The sequence below is a fragment of the Pteronotus mesoamericanus genome, unplaced genomic scaffold (genome assembly GCF_021234165.1).
Source record: "Pteronotus mesoamericanus isolate MK-2021 breed Mesoamerican mustached bat unplaced genomic scaffold, CSHL_Meso_final contig_130, whole genome shotgun sequence".
NCBI classification, from domain to species: Eukaryota; Metazoa; Chordata; class Mammalia; order Chiroptera; family Mormoopidae; genus Pteronotus; species Pteronotus mesoamericanus.
In genome coordinates this window covers 16,387,170-16,407,178 of record NW_026555060.1, presented here as the reverse complement: position 1 = coordinate 16,407,178, position 20,009 = coordinate 16,387,170, and the positions used below count along the sequence as shown (strand labels likewise).

The 20,009-nt window shown below is 37.0% G+C and overlaps 1 protein-coding gene across 1 annotated transcript in view; it reads right to left on the bottom strand.

Annotated features, from left to right (window-relative positions):
* Positions 1–1,296: 1,296 nt before the first annotated feature.
* The window catches only part of CUNH10orf67 (chromosome unknown C10orf67 homolog), a 121,414-nt gene continuing 102,701 nt past the window's right edge, over positions 1,297–20,009 (bottom strand). Inside the window, exons 16-17 of the mRNA XM_054594705.1 lie at positions 10,342–10,491; positions 1,297–1,457 (exon numbers count right to left, since the gene is read on the bottom strand). Of these exons, the coding sequence (XP_054450680.1) occupies positions 1,297–1,457; positions 10,342–10,491 (311 nt within the window). The remainder of the gene's footprint in view (positions 1,458–10,341; positions 10,492–20,009) is intronic.

Below are 20,009 nucleotides of genomic sequence, written 5' to 3'. Positions count from 1 at the left end.
AGCAATTGCCATTAATCTACTTACTAATTAAGCCAATTCATTTCTAAAGGAGAAAAATTCCTTTCTTTAGCCAAACTGATGGGAGGAAATTTGAAAGAAGCGCCAAACTGTGTAACTGTAATTCAGCCAAGGACTGCTAAAACAAGGTGTTGATATATAGCAGCAGATTTAAAACAAGTTTCTAGGGCAACACTCCTTTAGAGGCGGTGGCATATAGTGCATAGTAGATGAAGCTCGAATAATGCTCCAGGGTGCCATGCCACCCCATGTACTTGCGTTGAATATAACACATCTCCGTCCAATTAAAGCCGGTGCCTTTTAGGCACAAATAAATCGCCTCTCCAGCTTTCTTTTGCACCAGAACATAACAACTTTATGTGACAGCTACCACAAATATATTTCTGGGACTTAATAAATAGCTTTAGAAAACTGTAATCCAGGACCTATGATTCTGAAACTGGGCTACATTCAGGGCCCAACGTGTAGTTAGGGGAACTTGACCAAGTTGAACGTTATGCACTAAAGAAAGCAAACCTGCCCTTCAGTAAATGGCACCTGACATTCCCAAAAGTATGTATACCTGAATCTTGATCTTGAAACTTACCAGGAAGCAAAACTTCATAAGAGTTTTTCTACTTACTCAAGAATTGTTTATGGCTTCTCAAATAAGGCGAGGAGCCCTATTCCACATAAGAAAAGAGTGGTCCTCTCCAGAGAAAATTTTAAGTCCCTTCCAGGTTTTAAGCTTCATGGTCTTGGGGATGAGTGGGCAGGGGAGAAGGCAGCGTATCAGTTTGACTTGGGTTCATAGGGAGATTGGAGGGCTTAGAGAGTCTGGTGCCCCGGAATTTTTAATTGAAATTTGTTCCTTCCTAAGGCGTCAGAGCACTCCGCTGAGACCGGCAAGCACCACAAGGATTTGGCAGCCCTTCGGGTTTGTGCACCTTGCTCACCCAGTACCAGCAAGCGGTTTCCTTAAGGGCTTGGAAAGCTGTGCTCAGGGGGAGCGCTTCGCATTCACTTCCAGTGCCGTGCTCCTGTTGGTATCCGAAGAAATCCTGATACAGAACAGTTACGTTAGAAACGCCACTAAGATAGAATCCTCTACGAGGGAGACAGCCCTCAGGCCTCTTTCTGCAGTCCCTCTCTGCGCAGCCCAAGGGTCTGAGGCGGTACTCAGTAACATCCATAACGCTCACTGAGGTGTTCTGGGGTATCGATGGCATCTCCAAAGGCTCTTCTTTCGGTGATAACCTCACTAAAAATGCGGAATGCTGAAGAGACATGACATTTGCTTTAATTACGATACATAAACCACTCCTCACCCTTAGCTCTGTGCATCAGTGCTAGCGCATCACTGTTAGTCGAGTTGGCTTCTGAGACGGTTTTCTTGCTGCTCCAGACTGTGGAAATGGTTCCAGGTGCCTGTAAATGACCTTCTGGTGAGAGTTCCCCCTCTAGAATTAAGAGCCACTGTAAGAGTGTTTTTATTTTCTTATTTTTTAGGAGCGGTGTTATCTTGTGTTGGGGTCCAGGGACCTAAGATTTAAATGTCCAGTTATATATTCCATCTTCCCTCCACATGAAATAGAACATTATGAATGAGAAGGAAAGAAAACCAGATTGGCAGTGTTCTGAAGGTGGAAATGGGGAGGTTTTGCCCTCCCCTCCCCCCACTGGCTGGGCTCTCTGCTCTGTGGGGAGGGACATTCACCTGGTATGTAAATCGTGAGGAAAGCGTTGGGGGTCTGAGACAGGAAAGCCAAAACATGGGATATGATGTTCCAGCTTTGAAGGGGAACAAAAGCCCTGAGCTAATCCCAGTGAAAGCCAGAGGCGTGGAGAAGGCGACAAAGAATTGCAGCCTGCGGTCACCGGTAGGTGTCAATGTGGACACTTAGAGCCTGGGTAGTTGGAGAGGGGAACACAGAGCCAGGCTGTCATTCCAAGGCTTAACATGAACAAAGATAAAAACGTGACAACCTCGGCTTTCAATGGTTGGGAGGTTCAAAGTGGAATGCTAGGGAGACTATCTGGGTCAAGTCTTTTCTGAAGCAGGGCCTTTCTTTTTCCAGTCAAGGATCAACCAAGGAAGTTCTGAAGGCCTTATCTCAAGGTAACTTTTCTTACTAAAAGGATTCTTTAAAATGATGCCCAGTTCCACCCACTGCCTAAGGTAAAGAAATGGAGCGTTGAAGATTCCTGGATCTAGTACAAAGCGCATTTGTTTCCTGCACCCCAGAATGTGGCTGCATTAAGCCTTTATGAACTTGAACAGCCTCCCTCAACTTTTTAGATAAAGTCCATGTATTATGTACACATTAAATGAAAAAGAAATAACCTTTTTCTTTTATGAAACTATGCATCCATGTAGATGAGTCTAATGGTAACATAATTTAGAAAGTATTCATCTGACAAAGAAGTTTTGGTAATAAACTGTTGAAAGCTGGTAGAGTTAAGTATGCCTGTGATTTTAGACTCACTATTAGAAATCAGCAGACAAGGGATTTACCAGCAAGTGAAACTCCTTTATAATCTAGGAGAGATAAGTGGGAATCTTCTGTTAATGCAACTGATTAGCAAAGACTGTCTTAGAGAATTAGATGAAGATGAAATTATGTTTATCCTAAGAACTCAAACACATTGTTTTTCTTAAATTTTGCTATTAAACCAAAGTTCAAGTTACAAAATCATAATGTAATACAATTCTGGGTTTCCTTAGTTGAAATAAGCCTCTTAAATAATTTTTAAAAAAGGATGTAAATATCCTTAAAAGACTAATGACATTTCACAGGTAATGCAATTTAGAAAGAAACACTTCCATGTTTTCTTTTCCAACAATGTGCATTTTTGTAAACTGCTATAAATTGCAATTCAAAAGCACTGATCTCGCCATCCCCAATCATTTTTTATACTGATCAAATGAATGCAGATACTCCCATTTGGGAGGGGCGACATGACATTTCACTTGGCAGTTCTAAACAGGTCACAGACCTTTCACAGACCCTAAGGCAGTGGGAGGGAGCTCTTTACTAAACCGTGTAACCAAATCAAACCAATGGTTACCCCTTTTCAAAACCATTGGAATGGTTTGCACAATGCTATTCACATAGCAGCACAGAAACTGAAAGGATGGTTATCCAATGGAAATTTCTTTCCTTTTGTTTAAACTTGCAGAGCTCAAATAGTAATACTTGAAGGAAAATAATTACATTTCCTACGCCAAAAATCATCAAGAATAAATGTACATTTTATTGATACCACATGGCATGTCTGTTGCCATCCACTGGTATGTATATATATGCACATGTATGTATGTATATGTATGTCTATTTATTGGAGATGTAGCTTTATTTGAAACCTTAAGCACAAAGACACAACATGGCTGCCCTGGAGATGACCTATTGCTTTCAAGTTGCTTGAACACATCAGAATTTCCATTGTTGAGGTTGATTAATTGAAACTGATAAGTTACCATGAATAAAGATTGTTTTTCTGTTTAATGTGGTGGGCCTGATTTGGTAAATGCCTCATTCATGTAGCTTTGCAGTGCAGCATATGGGCAAGAGTCATTCAGTATCACAAACATATACAATTTATTATGCTTGTATGGGCACAACCAATAGGCCTTTCTATTTTAATGACAAAGTTTCAATGAAAAATTCCATTTAAAGAATCACTAGTACATGAAGTGTGATTTTGTAATTTATTCTTAGAGTTTCTATTGCTGCATTTCTGTGAAGAGTTTAAAAGGTGTAATATTTAAATACAGTAAGAAAAGATGCAAATATCTAAATTACATGTTAGTATCGGTCATTGGGGATACAGCAAACTATCTTAAATGTTAGCAGACATACGAAGAGAAAGCACTTTATCATCTGACGCCACCTTGTGTGCCATATTATAGATAAAGTTACTGTAGTGATAGCTCACACTGCTCAGTTTACAAAGAAAAGTAACAGCGATCGGTAAATAACATGTCAGCTTCCTGACACTTTTTTTCCTTAATGAAATCAGAAAACAAAATTTATGAATAATTTAGGAACTACTACACGAAAAAACAGTGGACTTATTAGTTTTCCCATAATTTAATTATTGTTAGGTTCCTTTACCTAACAATAGGTAACTGACATTGCTTTTTAAAGATTGCTGCACAACATAGAAACTGTCATGAATATTTACCAAGAAAAGTAATGGGAAAAATTTTTCATAATGATCTTATACAATTTTTTTCTTTTTTATTTAAGCTGCTCATGTAATTACCACAAGAGTAATAACAACAACAACAACAACAAAAATACGAAAGACATGCTAATGAACTAAAGAAATGTCTGTATCAAACCATCAAAGAGATAGTTACCATATTCAGCCCTTAATGTCTTATCAAATAAATTCTCTGGTCATTCATGTCCATGAAATAGTTCAAGTTCACCCAACATTTCTCAATTAAATTAGATGGGTAATCTCAGTTCAGCTCTTCTAGAGAGTAATAAACCACATTGGTCACAGCTGACCACAGCTAGTATGTGTTTCATAAAGGACTGGATGTCCATTGGAAAGCTAATCAGTGCACCGTCACTTGTAAAATTCCCTCCCGCATTTTGAAGTGATAATCTGTATCTAATTTTAAAGAAAAATTTACTCTCCTTTCACTCTTCCGAGGCCAATTTCTTTTCTGGACCTGAATAGACATCATTGGTGAAACAGAACCAAATAGCTTTGGTATGTGTTTAACAAAAACCCACCTCTTTGTAGAACATAACAAATTATGCGATGTTCACAGATGCGTTTCACATTGTGCCTTTTGTGAGAAAATGAAGGCCCAACTCTATTCCCCACCCCCCTTTTTATGAAAGACTGGGCTCCCAATGCAATCTGCTTTAATCCTAAGGAAAAATAAATATACTTAATATGCAAGCTTCAGACAGTTATTTTTAAAGGGATTTTTATTTGAAGTTACAGCAGGTATACATTCCTATAAGCAAGCAGACAATGTGGGTCCTAAGGATTAAAGTTTTAATTGCTCCAGTAAACTGCCTTTGACATTTGGCTATTTTTGTAGAAATGTTGTTTTTACATAATTTCATGCTTGAATTTATATGTTACCAAAGAAATATAGTAATTTTTCAGTTATAATTTTTAGACTACATATACTGAAAACATTAAAAATTTTTGTGTCTATATTTTCATTTTTGATTATTCTTTTTCCTCAGTTTTATTGAATGATAACTGGCATGCAGCAATGTGTAAGTTTAAGGTTTAAAGTATAATAACTTGATTTCATATATTGTGACATGATCACCACAATAAATTTAGTTAACATCCATCATATTATATAGATATAAAAAACAAGTTTTTTCCCTCATGGTAAGAACCCAATATTTACTCTCTTAACAACTTTCAAATATACCATACAGCAGGGTCACCTGTAGTCATTATGTTGTACCTAACATGACTTATAACTAGAAGTTTTTATCTTTTGACCACCTTCATCCAATTACCCCACCTTCTTGTAAGGAAGAGGCTATTAAAAGATATTCCTGAGTAATGAGGTAGCATTTCTGCAGCAATGGTGAAGAATGCCGAGAGGTCTCAGGCCTTCCCCACCTCATGGGACCTCCAAATATCCTATTGAATGTGCTAGTCTTTGAGCGTCAGTCTCAGAAAATAATTCCCAGGAACTGAGAAGTCTCTCTTTATCCTCAGTGCCTGGCACAGGGCTTTGCTTCTAGTAGGTGTTCATAGAGTCTGTTGAATGAATGGATGGATTAATAAAGAGAAGATGAAACATAGAAGGTTAGGTATGCAGCCCCCTTGGCATCCATGGCCTTTGCAATCCCCTCCCACATTGATTCTGGTCTTGGTCCTGAGACTTGGCTTCGCTAATGGGACAGGGGCACATGTGGTACCTGCAGAGATGGCTTAAAACAACACACATTTATCCTCTCACAGTTCTGGAGGCTCAAAGTTCCAAATCAAAATGTTGGCAGGACCATGCTCCCTCCCAGACTTTGGGTAGAAACCTTCCTTGCTCCTTCCTAACTTATTGTGGTGGCCATAGGTCGACACAGTAAGATACAGGGAGAATACCATCTGCAAGCACAGGAACCCTCCTTGGGTTGCCCCTGCATCACTCCCACCTCCGCCTCTATCATCACATGGCATTCTTCCTGTGTGTCTCTGTGCCCAATTTCCCTCTTCTTATAAGGGTACCAGTCATATTGGATTAAGACCCATTCCACTGACCTCATCTCTTGATTACACCTGTCAAGACCGTATGTTACAAATTAGGTCACATTCACAAGGACCAAGGGTTAGGGTTTCAACATATCTTTTTGGGGGGTGGTAGAAGGAGACACAGTTCAGGATATAATACATTCTCTTCTGGAAAAGATAACTTATTGCCTATTTCACCAATGGAACACCAGGGGAAAAGAGTTTTACTAAGATGAAACAAAAACTCTTCACATGTCCCTTTAAACAAGTATGGTAGCTATTTAATCCATGCTTTTGATACATAGGATAATTATGTATCAAAATGGCCATTGTTTATAACATAAAATGTTCTTAGAATAGATTGAATATGTAAGATAAGGTTGAAATCAAATGAAGGATCTTTGGTTCATAAACATGAAGAAAACTGGTTTGAACACACTGTATTTGGTGGGGAAAGACAGAGTACAATGGTATAGTGAGTCCATGATTTAGCACGCTTCATGAGTGTGATAAGTATAGTTCAAAAAGAAAAATAAAAAAAGACATATTCGGTAAAACGAGATAAAACATTTCTCTGGTAAAGAGATGTAAAACAATGAATCAGGATATTAGACTGAATTGTGTCCCCTAAAAGGTGTTGATGTCCCAATTCCTAGTACTTGTGAATGTGACCTTATTTGGAAATAGGGTCCCTACAGATGATGAAGTTAAGATGAGGTCATTAAGGTAGTCCTTATTCTAATATGCCTTTGTCCTCATAAAAAGGAGAAATTTAGACACAGACACAGATACACACAGAAGAAAGACAATGTGAAGATACAGGGAGAATACCAGATACAAGCACAGGAACACTCAAGGCTACCAGAAGCAGAAAGAGAGGCAAGGAACAGATTCTCCCTCACAGCTAGCTGTCATAAGGAACCAACCTTGCCAAATCAAAGTTGTAGCCTCCAGAGCTGCGAGACAATATGTTTCCTTGATTTGTCACCCAATTTGCTGTACTTTGTTATGGTAGCCCTCGGAAACCAATACACAGGCTGAAACCACAAGGCTGTTTAGGTTCAGCTGCAGAAATTCATGCTGATAGCGTCTCTCTATCAGCGTGAAATGTAACAGAAGGTAAATGTACTTCCTTTTGGGTTAAGAACCAATTCACTCCTTTAGCCAGAAGCTAAAACTAAAGGAAATTGTCAGGGGAAGGAATAAAAACAGTTTCTAATATGGGCCTGTGGCTTTATAAAAAGCTATCAGCCTAAGGAGGTTCTAGGGAAAAAACTTACCTTACACATAGGAACTGAAACAAGCCACATGATGGCTTGTGGACTTCAAGACCCTAGTGCCATAGCAGTACAGGCAACTTCAAGCTTATAAGAATGGGTTGCGTAGCCCAAGTGTCCATCAGTAGATGAGTGGATAAAACAACTAAGGGACACTTACACAGTGGAATACTACTTGGCTGTAAAAAAGAAGAAAATCTTACTTTTCTGTGATAGCTTGAATGGGCCCGGAGAACATTATGCTAAGTGACATAAGCCAGTCAGAGAAAGACAAATACCATATGATTTCACTCATATGTGGAATCCAATGAACAAACTGAACTAACAAGCACAATAGAAACAGACTCACAGACAGAGAGCAGGATGACAGCTATTGTCAGGGGAGGTTAGGGGGTAGCAAGATCGAGCTAAAAGGAAAAAAGACTCATGGATAAGCACGACAGTGTGGTGATTGCTGGGCGAGAGGGATATAAGAGAGGGTAATGGAAAAATGCAATAAAAATGTTTTTAAAAGAATGGACCGTAGACTGGGAGTGAGACTGGCACAAATAGAAGTAGCCACACAACTGCGTTCAGGTAGAGAGAGAGATAGAGAGAGAGAGAGGGAATTTGAGAGAAATTTCAGCCTGCAAAATAAAGTTTTGGTATAAACAAAATAATAGACAGCTTAGAAATGCAACAGCAAGAGAAGTCATTGAAACATGAATTCACTCCAAATAAATTTTAGTTGGTGAAATAGTCTAAGATTTTAAAATGTCTGTATTTAGTGTGCTCAAAGAAATCATTGGCAGGATCCATGAATAAAAGAAAAATAAATTATTATACAAAATAGGCCAGTGTAAAATAAGGGCTACTGGCTATGAAAAAAGAAGCAACTAAAAAAGTCACTAAATTGAAACACTAAAACATGGCATAAACTGGATACAGCTGAAGAAACAATTAGAAAATTGGAAGGTAGTATTGAGGAATCTACTTATATGCACAGTAGAGAAGTAAACATAAAAATTAGAAAATTTAGCCCTGACCAGTATGGCTTAGTTGTTTGGACATTGTCCTGCACACCAAAAAGTTGCCAGGTTGATTCTTGGTCAGGGCACATGCCTGGGTTGCATGTTTGGTCCTAGGTCGAGGCACGTACGTGAGGTAACTGATTGATGTTTCTCTCTCACAACGATGTTTCTCACCCTCTCTTTCTCCCTCCTTTCCCATTTCTAAAAAATTAATAAATAAAATACTTAAAAAATTAGAAAATTTATGTTAGAGGTATGGAGAAGAAGTTAAAAAAAATAAGAAAACAATGTAGAGATACAACCAATATCTGTAACTACTAAAGACAATAGCAGAAGAACTTCTGGAAGTAGGAAAGATGAATCATCAGATGCAAATTATATTCTGAATATTAATAAAGATAAGTACACCATTGAATATACTGTTTTAAAACTATAGACCATCAAGAATAAAAACTAAATTACAACTACTTTAAAAGCTACAAGAATATATAAAATGACCACAAGTGATTGACAGCAGATTTCACATAACCCTGAGCACAGGCTCACTTAATGGTACAATAACAAAATGCAGAGGAAAAAATACTTGTCAACCTAGAATTTCATATCTTACTAAACTACCATGAAAAGTGAGGTAAAAATTAAGACAATTTACCAGTGATTGGCCCTCATTAAACAAATTATCAAAGTAACAATATAATACTTTTTAATATACGTACATATTAAAACATACACATATACTAACACAGACTCACTGAGAGAAAAAAAAATAGAGCTTGTAACTTTCAAACCAGCAGAGCAGAGACAAAAAAATATAGAAGCAATCAATCCAAAAGAAAGCATGAATAAGAACAATAGGATGTAAAGCAAAATATCAGAAAATAAAAAAGATGGTAGAAATAAGTTTAACTTTATCAAGAATTATAATTATTGTAAATACAATAAATTCATCTGTTAAAAAGTAGATCTTATTATAAAGAACTAAAATGAAAAAAGATCTAGTTTTAAGTTGCAGGTTGTGGGTTGGATTCTTGGTCAGGAGACATGTCTTGGTTGTGGGGTTGGTCCCAGGTGCATACTGGAGGTAACCAGTATCTCTCTCTCTCCCAACCTCCCTCCCGACAACCATTTCTCTCGCCTGAAATCAATGACTGTATCCTTGGGTGAGCATAAAAAAAAGAGAGAGGGAGCAAAAATAAAGAATCAGCCCTGGTGGGTGTGGCTCAGTGGACTGAGTACAGGCCTACGAACCAAAGGTCACCGGTTTGATTCCCAGTCAGGGCACATGCCTGGGTTGCAGGCCAGGTCCCCAGTTGGGGCTGTGAAAGAGGCAACCAATTGCTGATTCTCTCACACATCATGTTTCTCCCACTCTCTTTCTCCTTCCCTTCCCCTCTCTCTAAAAAATAAATAAATAAATAAATAAATAAATAAATAAATAAATAAATAAAATCTTAAGAAAAAAGAATCATAAAAAGATTGAAAATAAAAGGATGGAAAAAGAGTTATAATGTACATATTAATAAAAGAAAGCTATTATAGTGTTGTTTATAGCAGGCACAAAAGAATTTAAAGCATCAAGGGATTACTGTAAATAAAGAATACTGCATGAAATGATTCAACAAGAAAAATATAATAAATTAGGATGCATTTAATACAACCTTGAAATAGGTAAAACAAAAATGAACAGTTACAAAGAGAAACTTATAAATTCTTAGACATAGCGAGATGTTTTAAAAATTTATTTATTTAATTTTAGGGGGGAAGGAGAAAAAAGAGAGGGAGAGAAGCATCCATATGCAGGAGAAACATTGACTGGTTGCCACTTGGGTGCCCCCAACCTGGAACCTGGACCACAAAAAGCACAGTGACTGAAAGCACAGCACTAGCAGCAGCCAGCTTTAGATCACCGTTTGGCTTTGTCTGGAAACCTTCAAGATTAGCACAAGTAGCAGCCATCTGGAGATTGTTGTAGCTCATGCTGGGTGGCCCTAGGCAGAACACAGGTGGGGTCTGATCCTGGTTTGCACCAACTAGGAAACCCCAGAGCCTGTGCACCCAGTGGAAAGCTACAGACCATGCAGGAACATCACCACTCTGCCCATGCGCAGCTGTCCTTTCCCATGGGTGAAGGTTGGTGGTCAGTGGTCACAGCCAGTCCCTATAGCTGACTGGCCTGGCTATATCTTCCCATTGACCTGCCAACAGCAATCAAGGCTCAATTATAAGAGGAGGGTATACTCATCCCACATAGAGGGCGCATCTTGAGTACCCAGCCTGGGTGATAGGACAGGCTGTGCCACTGGACCCTACAGGACACCTATTGCATTAGGCCATGCTAAAAAGACAGGGAGTCATAGAAGCTCTACCAAACACATTGAAACAAACACAGAGAGGCTGCCAAAATGAAGGGAAAAAGAAACATGCCCCAAATGAAAGAACAGATTCAAACTCCAGAAAAAGAACTAAACAAAATGGAGATGAACAATCTATCAGATGCAGAGTTCAAAGCACTGGTTAAAAGGATGCTCAAGGAACTTAGTGAGTGCCTCAACAGCATAAAAAAGACTGGGGCAGAAGTGAAGGATACACTAATGGAAATAAAGAACAATTGACAAGGAATCAATGGTAGAATGGATGAAGCCGAGAATCAAATCAATGGTATGGAACATAAGGAAACAATAAACAACTAATTAGAATAATAAGAAGAAAAAAGAATTAAACAAAATGAGGATAGTGTAAGAAGCCTCTGGGACAACTTTAAGTGTATCAACACTCATATCATAGGAGTGCCAGAAGAAGAGAAAAAGAAAGAAATTGGAAATCTACTTGAAAAAATAATGAAACAAAATTCTAATTTGGTGAAGAATGTAGACATGCAAATCCAGAGAGCACAGAGAGTACCAAACAAGATGGACACAAAGAGGACCACATCAAGACACATCATAATTGAAATGTCAAATGTTAAAGAGAGAATTTCAAAAGCAGCAAGAGAAAAGCAGACAATTCCTTACAAAGGAGTTCCCATAAGACTGTCAGCTTATTTCTCAAAAGAAACTTTGCAGGCTAGAATGGATTGGCAAGAAATATTCAAAGTCATAAAAAGCAGGGACCTATAGTCAAGATTGCTCTACTCAGCAAAGCTATCATTTAGAATCAAAGGGCAGATAAAGTGCTTCCCAGAAAAGAAAAAGGCTAAAGGAGTTCATCATCACCAAACTGTTATTATATGAAATGTTAAAGGGATTTATTTAACCAAAAGAAAAAGATCAAAACTGTGAACAATAAAATGGCAATAAACACATATCTATCAACAATTGAATCTAAAAAACAAAGTAAGCAAACAAAAAGAACAGAGATAGAATTATGGATACAGAGAGCACTTTGGTGGTTGCCAAAAGGGAGTGGGTTTGTGGGGAATGGATGAAGAAGTGAGAGGATTAAGGAGAACAAACTGGCAGTCACAGAATAGCCATGGGGATGTAAAGTGCAGAATAGGAAATAGAGTAGCCAAAGAACTTATACACATGACCCATGGACATGAACAAAGGGATAAAGATTGCCTGAGGGAGTTGGGGGGTGCTGGGTGGGTGGGAAAAAGGGATTAAAACTGGGACAACTCTTAACAGCATAATCAATAAAATATAATTTAAAAGAAAAAAAATTAAAGCAATTGGATGGACCTGGAGAGTATTATGCTAAGTGAAGTAAGCCAGTCAGAGAAAGACAAGTGCCATATGATTTCACTTATACATGGAACCTAAGGAACAAAATAAGCTGACAAACAAATGAAAACAGACTACTAGAGACAGAACAGACTGATAGCTGTCAGAGGGGAGGGGATGTGGTGTTGGTTGAAAAAAGTGAAGGGTTTAAGTGAAGAAAACCTAAAAATCTCATAGATACAAGCAACAGTATGATGACTGCCAGAAGGAAAGGGCAGTGTGGGGGAGATCGAACAGGGTAAAGGGAAAATATATGGTGATGAAAAAAGATTGACTTGGGATGGTAAACATGCAATACTTATACAGATAATGTTTTATAGAAGTGTACACCTGAAACCTATATAATTTTATTAACTGATGTCTACCTAATAAATTCAATAAAAACATATAAACAGAATAAAATACACTACAAAAAAGTAAAGCAACCTCCTCAACAAATCATGTTTAAAATCTCATGTTAAAAAAGCAATCGTAATGGTAATGAAATATTTAGTACTAAGCAACGATTGTACTAGATGTACTAGAGGTACTAGATGTCAAAACTTATGGAATACAACTAAAATACTTTGCAGAGTCATAAATGCATTTATTAAAATGTAGTAAAGATTAAAAGAAATGAATAAAATAGAGACAAAACAGATAATTCTTTCACTCTAGAAGGAAATAATAGATGAAATACATAAATGAAACCAGAAAACCAACAATAGTAGAGCAAATCAATACACCAAAAATTAGTACTTTAGAAAAACAAAAAATTATAAAAATTTTAGCTGGATTAAGAACAACAAATGATAAATATAAAAAATAATGTTGTGGACAGACAAGGGGAAATAATTGCAGAGATTGTAGAATTCATATCTGCAAATAGGATATACTTTTGTTGACTTGATAAAGAATTGCTGTGTCAGACATACATCATATTTAACAGTGGTATTTTAGAAACTGTCTTATTAAGAGAGAAATAAGACAAGGGTGCCACTGGCAGCTCTATTCAGCATTATACTGACAACTGTATCTAGTGCAAAAAGAAAAGAAAAAGTAAACAGTACATAAAGATTGAAAGAGACAAGTTTTTTAAATTGTAGATGATGCACATAAAAATGATGAGGCTTTTCAGACAAGATATTATAACGAACAAAGTCCAGCAAATTTGTTGGAATTAAGACCAAAATACAACATCCAGTATTCAGCAGTGATTGATATTTAGAATATGTCATAGAATAAATTCCATTTATAATAATAACAAAACTCAATGCCATAAAAATGTTAGTTCTTTCCAGGTCAATCTTTAAATAAAAATTTCAACAGTTTTTTTTTGCATTAATCTTGAAATGGTAAACTTAAAATTCATAAGAAAAGGTAAAGAACCAAGGAGAACTTACTATGCCAGATATCATTTTATTTTCTTTTTTTAAATTTTATTTTACATTACAGTCGACATACAATATATTAATTTTAGTTGTACAGTATAGTGATTAGACATTTATATACCTTATGAAATGATCACCATGATAAATCTAGGAATTATGTAATATCATACATAGTTATTATATTATTAACTATATTCTCTGTGCTGTACCTTATGTTCCTGTGACTTATTCTAATATAAGTGGCAGTTTGTACTTTGTCCCTTCCATGTTTTTCACCCATCTTCCCATTCCCTTTCGCTTAGCAACCGCCACTTTGTTTCTGTTTTATTTTGTTTTGTTTTTAGATTCCACATATAAGTGAAATCACAAGGTATTTGCCTTTCTCTGTCTGACATTTTACTTAGCGTAAGACCTCTTGAGGTCCATCTTAAATGTCAATATTTTATCCTTTTTATGGCTGAGTAATATTCTATTGTACATATGCACCATTTCTTTATCCATTCACCTATTGATGGACTCTTAGGTTGTTTCCAAATCTTGGCTATTGTAAATAATAGTCTAGTGTTTCCGATTTCTTCATATAAGTACCTAGAAGTGGGATTGTTGGGTTATATGGTAGTTTTATTTTTAAATTTTTGAGAAATCTTCATTATGTTTTCCATAGTGGTGGCAGAGTGGCAGTTTACAATCCCACTAACAGTGCACAATTCTTTTTTCTCCACATTATTGGCAGCACTTATTCTATGTTATCTTTTTGATACTAGCCATTCAGACAGGTGTAAAGTGATATCTCATTGTGGTTTTGACTTGCATTTCCCTTATGATTAATGATGTTAAACAGCTTTTCATGTGTCTGTGGCCCATCAAGTTTTACTTTAAAACTAAAGTACCTAACACTCTGGTATTATAGCAGAAAAGACAAATGGTTTAATTGCACAGAATGGAGAGCCTAGGAAAAAAATTTACACTTGCATGGAAATCCGACATATGTCAGAGGTAACATTTTAAATCCTGAGGCAGAGGACATTAATGGAGGTCAGGTAATTTGCTGGTTTATTGGGAAAAAAAAGTTAGGTTCAAAAATCATACCATCTACTATACAACTAAATTCTGCTGCTTTCACAAAGCAGCTAAGTATGAAAATCAAACTGGCAATATTTTTAGAAGACAATGTAGAATTATCTTTATAATTTTATAATAGGAAAATTTATCTAAAAAGGTAATAAAAATAATTAATAAATTAAAAGATTGAAAATATAGCTAAATAAAAAAATTTAATAACCTTGGTTCAACAAAGGACATCGAAAGCAAAGTTAAAAGGCACATCATAGACAGTGAGAAGATAACTGTGAAATGTATAACTGAAAGAGTTAATATTCTGAATTTATTAAAAATTCTTACAAATCAATAAGAAAGGAACAATGAAATAATATAAAAATGGTCATCTGCTAATAATAAGCTATTCACAGAAGAGGAAACCAAAATGATCAATAAACACAAAAAATATTCTCACTAGTTATCAAGAAATTTCAAATAAAAAATGAGATATAATTTCATATGCATCAGATTATTAAAAAAATAAAACTATGGCTACCTCAAGTATTGGTAAGAATATGGAACAATACAAACTCAGAAACTACTAATATGACTATAAATTAGTGTAACATTTTACAGCACAATTTGGCAGTATCTAGTAAAGATGTATATATTCTTCAACACAGCAGTTCCATTTTTAGGTATTTACTAGTGAAACTCTTGCACATATAACCATGAAAAATATACAGGGATGTTCACAGCAGCTGTGTTTATGACAGCAAGAAATTTAAAGTATTCTAAATTCCCGAGAAGATCCAAGATGGTGGAAGAGTGAGTAGAGGATACACTAACCTCCTCCCAGGACCAATCTGGAATTATAACTAAATTGTGGAGAAATAATCTGGAATAAACATCTGAAGAATAGTGGAAGAGAAGCCTTATAACCATGGACAGATGGAATAAACAGCTTCACTACAATGTGACTGGTATGGAGTGTGGAGGAGATGTGAGAGGGCTGATGGGGCTCCTATGAGTGGCAACTGAAATTCTAGAAGAATATTTCATGGCCGGGGGGTTCTGCCAGAGAAGTGTGGGGTCTAAACCCCAAGCTGGGCTCCCCAGCCTACAACACCAGAGCTGGAAAAATACCAAGGAAACATCCAGCTGCGAAAAGTGGCAAGGTTTCTCTCTGCCAGGGACAGAGCTACAGACACAGAGAACTTTATAAAGAGCCAATGTACAAAATTTCATTTGCAGCCACTTACCCTGGGCTCTAGCAAAGGTGGGGCAGAATAGACTAAAGATGCTTGAGGAGAGACTGGGGATGGTGGCCTTGGGGAGAAAACTGAGAGAGCAGCTGCCAAGATTCTGGTGCTGAGTCATCCCCGATATTGCAGGAGCCATCTTCCTAAGGTAGACCTCTCCCCCAGCAAGTGACACCAGCCTGAGGGGAAGCAATAGCCCTGCCCCCAGGAGTTACTCTGCCCTATCCTGTGGTACTTAAGTCTGACTGTTGTTTACAGAATGACTAGATTAAAAACTGAAGAAGTCAGCGACAGACAGTGGATCCCTGGTAGTCTCAAACAGGCTGCAAAAGGCCACACTGGGACACCACCTGACATTGCCAGAGGCAGATCCAGAGAGAAAAACACACTGCACCTGCGCAACAGCATGGTGGATAGAGTGACTCTCAGTCAGCCAACTGGAAGGAAGGACCCACCAAAGAATGACCCAAAGATGATCAAAACCCAATTATAACCAGAGAGCCAACAAAAACAGCATAAAAGGCATCAAGTTCAGGAGATCAAGGAGACTGACCCACTCAATCTCACAGGTCTCCTATCATAGAAGTTCACACCACAAATACAGGGAGTCAAAGCAGATCAATCTAAGAAGCAGAAACAAACAAGAAGACTTTCCCCTAAAATGCAGAGACAAATAAACAACTTCCAATCAAAAGGAAAGGAGGAATCCCCAGAAAGAGTGCTGAATGAAGTAGAGGCAAGTAAACTATCAGACACTGAGTTCAAAATAATGGTTATCAGGAAACTCAATAAGCTCAGTGAGGACTATAAAGAACTATAAGGAAGCTACAGGGAATTTACTGGGAAATACATCAGCATGAAAAAGGACATAGAAACTATCAATAAGAACCAGAGGGAAATGAGGAAAACAATTTCTGAGTTTAAGAACACAGTAGAAGGAATCAAAAGCAGGCTAGATGCAGCAGAGGATTGAATCAGCAAGCTGGAGGACAAGATAGAAAAATAATATTAAAAAAGAATGAAGAAGGTTTAAGGGAGCCGCAGGACAACATGCACTGTAACAATATCCATGTCATAGGAATACCGGAAGGAGGAGAAGAGGAGCAAGGCATAGAAAACCTGTTTGAAAAAGTAATGACAGAAAACTTATCTAACTTGATGAGAGAAAAAAAAATCATACAAGTTCAAGAAGCACATAGAATCCCAGTCAAGACGAATTTAAAGAGGCCCTCCAAGACACGTCATAATAAAACTGGCAAAATTTAAAGACAAAGAGAGAATATAAAAGTCGGCAAGGGAGAAACAGTAACATACAAGGGAGCCAGGATAAGACTATCAGCTGATTACTCAACAGAAACACCATAAACCAAAAGGGAATGGCAACAAGTGTGCCAGGTAATGAAAAGCAAAGGCCTGCAACTAAGGCTACCCTACCCAACAAGACTCTTATTTCAAATGGAAGGCAGGGGGTAAAAGACAAATACCATATGATCTCATCTATAAGTGGAACTTAATCAACAAAACAAACAGGCAAGGAAAATATAAGCTGCAACATTGAAAGAAAAAAGAAACCAACAGAAACGAGATGGAAAGACTGAGGGGGGTAATGGGGAAAGGATGGGGAAGGGTCAAATCAGGGAACATGTAAGAAGGACAAATGGACAAAGCCAAAGTGGGGAAGGATTGAGGGAGGGAGATGAGGGTGGGAGAGGCAGGGGAACGTAGTGGCAGGTAAATGGAGACAAATATATTTGAACAATAAAAATAAAAATAAATAAAATGGAAGGCAAAATAAGGAGCTTCACGGACAAAAAAAAAGAGGATAAAATAACACATCTCCACCTAACCAACATTGCAAGAAATGCCAAAGGACTGCTTTAAGAAGATAAAGAAGAAGGAGAAGGAGAGAGAAAAAAAACACAGGAATAAGTGGAAAAAATGGCAATGAATAAGAATCTATCAATAATAACCTTAAATGTAAATGTATTAAATGCTCCAATCAAAAGACACAGAGTAACTGAATGGATAAGAAAACAAGACCCACATATATGCTGTCTACAAGAGACCCATCTCAGAAAAAAAATATACACAAACTGAAGATGAAGAGATGAAAAAAAATATTCCAAGCAAATGGACCTGAAAAAAAAAAGCTAGGGTAGCAATACTTATATCAGACAAAATAGATTTCAAAACAAAAGCCATAAAAAGAGACAAAGGAGGACACTATATAATACTTAATGGTACAATCCGTCAAGAATATATAACCCTTGTAAACATATACGCACCCAACATAGGATTACCTAAATATATAAGGGATATCTTGAAGGACTTCAAGAGAGATATTGACAACAACACACTCACAGTAGGGGATTTTTAACATCCTACTGTCATCAATGGATAGATCTTCCAAGCAAAGAATCAACAAGGATATTGTGGCAATGAACAACACTCTAGATCAAATGGACTTCACTGATATCCACAGAAGCTTTCACCCCAAAGAAGCAAAATATACATTTTTTTCAAATGCCCATGAAGCATCTTCAAAGATAGACCACATCGTAGGGAACAAAACAAGCCTTGAGAAACTCAAGAGAATTGAAATCATATCAAGCATCTTCTTGGATGACAATGGCTTGAAACTAGAAACCAACCCCCAGGAAAAAATTTAAAAATATTCAAGTTCATGGAGACTGAACAGCATGCTATTAAATAATGAATGGGTTAACAATGAGATCAAGGAAAAAATAAAAAAATTTCTGAAAACAAATGAAAATGAACACAAAACAGGCCAAAATCTATGGGACACAAGGAAGGCAGTCCTGAGAGGAAAATTCATAGCAATGCACGCGTACCTAAAAAGGGTACAAAAATTTCAAATGAACGAACTAACCCTATGTCTACAACAACTAGAGGAACAACAAACAAAGCCCAGAGCAAGTATAAGGAAGGAAATAATAAAGAACAGAGCAGAATTAAATGGCATAGAGAGTAAAAGGACAATTCAAACATCAATAAATCTAGGAGCTGGTTCTTTGAAAAGATAAACAAAATCGACAAGCCTTTAAACAGACTCATCAAGAAAAAGAGAGGACCCAAATAAATAAAATCAGAAATGAAAGAGGAAAAATTACAACTGATACTACAGAAATACAAAGGATGATAAGAAATTACTATTAACAAATATATGCCAAGAAATTTGGCAACCTGAATGAAATGGGAAATTTCTAGAAACAAATTGTCTTCCAAAACTGAATCAAGAAGAAGCAGAAAGCCAGAAAGGACCGGTAACAGCTACTGAAACTGAAGTAATAATAAAAAAACTTGCAGCACACAAAAGCCCTGGACTGGACTGCTTTAGAGTAGAATTTTACCAAACATTTAGGGAAGAGCTAACCCCTGTCCTTATCAAATTATTCCAAAAAACCCAAGAAGAGGAAAGACTTCCAAACTCTTTTTATGAGGCTAGTATTATCCTAATTCAAAACCAGGTAAAACAAAACAAAGGAAAAAAACTGCAAGCTAATATCACTGATGAACATAGATACTAAAGTCCTCAACAAACTATTGGCAAGCTGGATCCAGAAATACACGAAAAAGATCATACACCATGATCAAGTGGGATTCACCCCAGGGAGGCAAGGGTGATATAATATTCGTAAACCAATAAACGTAGAACACCATATACACAGAGCAAAAGACAAAAATGACATGATCATATCAATAGAAGATGAAAAGGCATTTGATAAAGTACAGCACCCAGTTATGATAAAAATGCTCAGCAAATTGCGACTAGAGGGAGCATACCTCAACATAATAAAGGTCATATAGGAGAAACCTATAGCCAGCATCATACTCAAAGGGCAAAAACTAAGTTTTTCCCCCACGATCAGGAATAAGACAATGATGTCCACTTTAGCCACTTTTATTCAACATAGTATTGGAAGTCTAGCCACAGCAATCAGATTAAATAAATAAATAAACAGCATCCAAATTGGAAAGGAGGAAGTAAAATTTATTATTTGCAGACATGATAGTATACATAGAAAACACTATAGACCCGACAAAAAAACTATTTGGCCTAATAAGTGAGTTTGGCAAAATAGTGAGATATAAA